Here is a 6,333-nt window from a genome sequence, read left to right as displayed (position 1 = left end):
TGAAGCACAATACTGATGTACAATATTAATATGGTGACAAGTTTTATCTTACCATTTTAAATAGAATTAATTCTAAATTAATGAATTCAATTTTTAAATTTATAGTTAATTTATCTATAAAGTGGACACAAATTTTTTTTTTATTATCACCTTTGTCTACCAAATAAAGGTCAATGTTGGACACAACCTAACAACTTTCCCAGAATGACAATATATAGTTTAATAAATATATAGTTATAAACACACAATAATGCATCATTTTATATATTCTTTTTCTTTTTCAAAACAACTTTCAATACCTTAAAAATTAGGAACCAATACATATGAGAATGGATAAAAGCAAAAATAAATGTAACATATATTTACATATTGTCTACATTCTACCAACACTAATGCTAACCAACATTTGGTCAATACCTACAATTTCACCTACTAACGAGCCACTTCCCAATAAATGTCCTCACACGTAACCAATTACAAATATGAGAACATTTGAAAGGCTCACCATAACCTTTCCAAGAATAATATGTATAAATACATGGATCAATCTACATATTGTATACATACATGGATCAATCTACATATTGTATACATACATGGATCAATCTACATATTGTATACATACATAATAGTATAATACTAAGAAAATCCTAACAACCATACTATTTGAATCTATTTTCTTGGCGGTGGTGTATAGTTGAATGAATTTTATCTCTTGACGCGGATAACCTTAAATGTGAATCCTTCAGACAATCAAATCAGTTTGAAAAATCATTTTCAAATCCGAATACTAATCAACTAAATTTCATAAATAGACCTCACACGTGCACACTCATTGACATTCTGTCTCTGTGACACGTGTACCCGGTGCCACGTGGGTCCGATGAGCCACGCCTTTAGTTGACCCACCAAATGGTCCCACCAACTTCAAAAGGGCTTCTGCAGGTGCATGAATATATCCTGCAACGGCGACATCTGATCATTATGGAACTGAGAAGCGAAATCGTTGTACATGGAAGAATCCAAGTAATTAAACGGGAAATCAAGGGTATTATTGTCAATCTCATTCGGCTTCGGCTGGCTCTGAACCTCCCGTTCGCACGTGAACTCCGGCGACACGACGTGCTCCGAACAGCTCGAGTCCGTGTGAAGTCTTGGGAAGGAATCAGATGTGTCATGGTGCACCATCTCATTGAACAACCCCACCGACGGCCGCGGCGGAGCGCCGCCCTTCTGGACTTGGTGGGTCAGAATCACCGGCTTCTGTTCGTCAGTTTCCGAATAGGTAGTCGGAATCCGGGTGCTCACGTGTTGCTTCTCTATGGTTCCTTTTTTGTTGTATAGGCGGCACAAGACCCAGTCATCCAACTGGACAAATCACAACCATAAGATCAGTCAAATCAATTTGACTAAGGACAGTTCATATTACATCAATGCCATTCAATCACTTCCTATCCATTCGGTTCCATGTGGTCCGAGTCAGATACAGATAAGAAGGAATAATATTTCCGTAAACGCAAAGTAGAAAATTCAATATTTTTATATCAATCATACTAAGACATGCGTCTTCAATGACATTAAATAAGGAGTATCATTTTGTGAATTAAAATTCCCAAAATAAAATGACACTTACGCCCAAAATTATAGCCCAAATACTAGGCCTAAGTTAAATGCATGTGGGCCCAAAATAATTTAAACCCAGCATTTTTGTCAGAACTCTAGCCTGAATGGCTAGACTTAACTCGAAGTTAAAATTTTTTCCAATAACAATTTTTTGGGATTTCATGAAATTGGCATATTTTTTAATGTACTATCAAATTTTCACCATTTCATGGTAAATTTTGCGACCAAGACAAAGATTTGTGCCATGACCCACATTTGGTCGCGGCATACCAAAGCCATTTGTCATCTGATTGGTTCGTTGCCATGATCAATGTTCTGGGAAGTAAAAGGACAAAATAGTCATTTCAGAGCCCGGTACAGCTTCTTGACTAGTGAATGAATATCAGATCTACTACTAATTTAGTGACGAATTATATACATGCAGATAGGTTATGTACCCTTAAGCTGTTGTTCTTCTTGCGAACCGACCGGTCCACGTCTGCGAGCCGGTACTCATGCATAATCCAATTGGTTTTCTCTCCCTTCGGCGCTTTCCCGGCGTAAAAAACCAGCGCCTTCTTAATCCCGACCGGCTTCGGATTCCCGATCGGCTTATCGGCCCCGGTCGCCTTCCAGTATCCACTCCCAGCCGCCCGGTTCGGCCTCGAACCGTTCGGGTACTTCCGGTCTCTAGGCGAAAAAAAGTACCATTCTTTCTCTCCATACAAAGCCAAACCTGAAAATTTTGGAAAAATTAAAAAATGAGCACCAAAAAAAAATTAGAAAAAAAAAAAAGGTTTGATTAAAAAAATAAATTTCAAGAAAAATAAAAAATTTACCCGGAAGATCCCAAGGGTCATACTTGTAGAGATCAATTTCTGCAATAATAGGAACAGAAATATTCTGCGACGCACATTTACGACAGAGATAGTGCATCACGAGTTCCTCATCCGTTGGATGAAATCGAAAACCAGGGGGCAATTGCAAGTCCACAGCCATTTTCTCTCTCTAAAAAAAATTCTCTCTCTCTCTCTAGACTTTAGAAGGGGAGGGAAGACGGCGCTTGAAACTTAGAACGCAAGGGAGGAGGAGGAATAAATAGGGGCTGGGGAGGTGAATTCTAGAATACACGTGGGCGATAAGTGTGGTCTAAAGGCTGAACGGACACCGGCACGTGGCGACAGACGGAGTGGGGTTGTGTTAGTGTCGACGAACGACTTGGGGTGATTTTGTCACTGCTTACGTTATTAGTTTCGGATGGACCTGTGTTTTGGTCGGTCAATCGTGTCTAGTTGGGAGCTGCCTCTAGGGTTTTTAAGCCGCCTCTTGAACGGTGGATGAGTGTCCACGTCTGCATATGAAAATATTAAGGAGGTGGATGGTCAGTAGTGAAGTGGGAGTAATCAGGTTTGACATCCCAGTGTGGACATAGTACAACATGATTCAATTGTCTACAAATCTAAGTATATTTTTGTGCGTGCCTATATATATATATTATTATTATGCTGGACAACAAATTCATTTGGTTTGATGTAAATATTTAATTTAATTCAATTTTTATTTTTTAATTCAAAATTTTGATTTAATGTCGTCAAAGGTATCATTAGAATTAATCTTCAAAAAAAATATTAATAATTACGGAATACAGGTATGTGCTGATAGTGAAGTTGAAATATAAGGAGCATAGTGCCACCTAACTATTGAATAATAATAACTTTTTGATCAGCAGGCCACGTAGGACCCACAAAATTAAAATGGTTAAATTTGTACAGCCACCACGGCCCATAGTACAACCTTTTTATTTTTAACAGAAATATTACGGTAACCTTTGAGAAGATTACATTCTATTTTAATGTCATTCAATGAAAAATAATATGGTGAAAATAATAATAATAATAATATACTTTTTAAAATTATTTATATGACTATATGAGACTCATAATATTATATATATATAATCAAAAATCTCCTAATATTACAACATTGATCCATTTGCGATGTAATCTTGACATGTTTATTAGACAAGCACACATGAAATTTAACGATGTTTTATCACAACCACAACATAAGTACCAAATGTCCAAGAATTTGAATAAAATTTTCTTTTGGATCAATTTGAGAAAAGAATACATTGAAGAAACGTTAAAAACACATTCAACGCATTTTTTAAACAAGATAGCAAGTTGTTCAATCATTTTATAAAAGAAAGAAATTAATACAAATTAATGCACTTTTGAAACATATTATAGGGTAAATGAAAAATTATATTAAGTTATAAATAAATAAAACATACACATCAAGCTAGCCTTAACCTTCATAATATATTAATTCATTCAAAAAATTTATGTTCTTATTTTATTGGGTGATAATAAATGCATTCCTTTTTAATCAAATGCCCAATTTTTTATTTTTTTATTTTAAACGTAAATGATAAACATATTCCTGATATTTGATTTTATTTATTTATGAATTAAGAATATTATTTGTTTTCACTTTAAAATGAAGTGCATTTTAGGTGAAAATGAGTGTGAATATCAGTTTCTTATTTTGTTATCATATTTATGGTGTTTACAAAATATATTAGGTGAGTCAGACCTACCCTCCAATAAAATTTATACATACAATGGAAATGTTCCCACCTACTTAAGAGAACGAAAATTACTATTACATGATTCACAATTGACACACAAGAAAAAGGTCAAAAAAAAAAAAAAAAAAAAATACTTACCTGTTAATCAATAATTGTCTTGAAACTATGTAATAATTTATTAGTAAAATACTTTAAACAAAATTAAACACATTTAGGTTTGAATTGTCAATCGTATCTTGTGTCCATTTCTGTTCTTGGTAAACCACAAAAAAGAACAAATAGGATTTGGGTGGTAATAAGAGAGCTACACTAAAAGACAAAATAGATTTGTTTCTGACGTGTCAGCGACTACGTGGATAAGAACAAAGGAAGTAACCTAGAAGTTGCTATTCCCACTCCAACTTTTTCTAGTTCGTTGAATGCGAATATGCGATAAAAGGTGCAATTCTGCCTTCCACATAATCCAGATGTAGACGTGGAAAAACGAGTTTTCTACGTGGACTAATCTTCATCGGTCCTTCAATGGGGTCAAACTTTATTGGGTGACCCACCAATCAGAATTCGCCACGTACAACAAATATCACTCTCAGCAAGGATCTCGTGAACGCGTGATATGATACGATCGAAGTATGACCTGCTTCAATCGCAAGACATGACCTAATCAAGACTACCTGCCACGTGGAACATTTTTATTCGCTTGTGTGTGGCTGAGTGTAGAGGAGGAGGATATTGATGGGTAATCTTTCAAAAATCCAAAATTTTTAACCATTTTTATTTTTATTTTTGGGTGTCCCAAAATATATACTATCTTATTTTAAAAATAAAAAATTATCTTTATAATATTTCTTAATTCACTTGATTAAATAACTGTATTAATTAAGGTATACTTTTTCGTCTTTTAACTAAGATAAATTTAAAAATTCACTCTAATACAATTAAAAAATATTAAAAACATATTGTCATAAAAAATTAAATTCTCCAAACATTTCAAGAATTTTGGAATAGAAAGAATATGTGTGTGTGTCAGTGTGTGCTTGCTTGGTTATGAGAGCCCAATTTTATTTAATTATTTATTTTATTTTTTCGCATTGGACTGACAATTGCAATCTACATATTTAGTGAATTTCATTGTTTGTTGAGTGATTTTGATATACATATATACACAAATAGTACACATTGGATTATTATTATTATTTTTTTATTATAAGATAAGAAGTGTTAGAAGTTAGATTAGTAAATGTAGATAATTGAAACCTATCATTTTAAAATTTATCGAAAGCACTAACTCACTGAAGTATCGAAGTATCGAGACATGTGCATATAACGTACACATGAGTGTGTTAGTTTTGGAGTTCTGAATTGACAATTTAAAATTGAAATCACAAGAAATTTAACTAAATTGAATTTAAATTAAACTTTTTCTAATTCTAAATTTAAAGTCAGGATTTGATACTCCTAAACATAACATTTGACTAAATAAAAATGGTTCGGATTCAAAAATAATCTTATCGAATTCAGATATGATCAATCTTGATTTTTTCCCTTACCCTTAAATGTTTATGTCAAGAATGATACTGCCTCACAAAAAAACACAACTTGTAAGAATGGCGGAACTTGTGGCATGATTATGATTTTTCAGAAGGGACATTGATTTTTTTTAAAGTTGTTGGAGTGAATGAGTGATCCTTTTTCTTTTGTTTTTTTTCTGCTAAATTTTGGTTAGAAAAACATTTGTTTCATCAATCTAATCGTGCTTTTTCCTAAGAGCCTAAGACAGTACTAGTACTCGAAAAGATTAGGATCTACCCAAAATCAATGGAATTGTGATTGGCACTTTGATGTAGACAAAATTACGTGGCTATATAATCTCGATACAAAAACCGACAATTTAGATTCGATTGTCTCACAATAGTGATGGAACTCACCACATGAGTCCGGTGAGTCGCACCATTATTCTCGTGAGTCACAAATACTATAATTTTTCACATATATTTATTGTCACAAGAAGTCCTAGAGGCAATCCTCTCTTATTGTTAAGCTATGATGTAATCATCTGACTTATTAGAATTCTTTAGAATACACAATCACAAATATCTCACCATTTCGTTTAACATGCAATAAAGGCCCTAGTTCGCGTTTTG

General features: G+C 33.6%; 1 protein-coding gene across 1 annotated transcript; it reads right to left on the bottom strand.

The window, feature by feature from the left end:
• Positions 1-334: 334 nt before the first annotated feature.
• LOC132274519 (NAC domain-containing protein 2-like) lies at positions 335-2,689 on the bottom strand. Its single transcript, XM_059775809.1, has 3 exons — positions 2,442-2,689; positions 2,061-2,338; positions 335-1,368 (listed from the first exon to the last, which is right to left on the bottom strand). The coding sequence occupies exons 1-3, from the start codon at positions 2,599-2,601 to the stop codon at positions 928-930; spliced, it is 879 nt and encodes a 292-aa protein (XP_059631792.1). The 5' UTR covers positions 2,602-2,689; the 3' UTR covers positions 335-927.
• Between the last annotated feature and the right edge of the window lie 3,644 nt (positions 2,690-6,333).

Source organism: Cornus florida, unplaced genomic scaffold, assembly GCF_030987335.1.
Source record: "Cornus florida cultivar Cherokee Brave unplaced genomic scaffold, ASM3098733v1 CherokeeBrave_3.0.0_Hap2_Chr09, whole genome shotgun sequence".
In the NCBI taxonomy this organism is placed as follows: Eukaryota; Viridiplantae; Streptophyta; class Magnoliopsida; order Cornales; family Cornaceae; genus Cornus; species Cornus florida.
This window is presented reverse-complemented; position numbering and strand designations above follow the sequence as displayed.

Bases quoted from the DNA above. Each gene is read 5' to 3' on its own strand.
- LOC132274519 (XM_059775809.1), bottom strand. From the start codon at position 2,601: ATGGCTGTGGACTTGCAATTGCCCCCTGGTTTTCGATTTCATCCAACG. The intron at 2,339-2,441 runs GTAAATTTTTTA...CAAAATTTTCAG, and splicing joins TGACCCTTGGGATCTTCCGG to GTTTGGCTTTGTATGGAGAG. The intron at 1,369-2,060 runs GTACATAACCTA...TGATTTGTCCAG, and splicing joins AGAAGAACAACAGCTTAAGG to TTGGATGACTGGGTCTTGTG.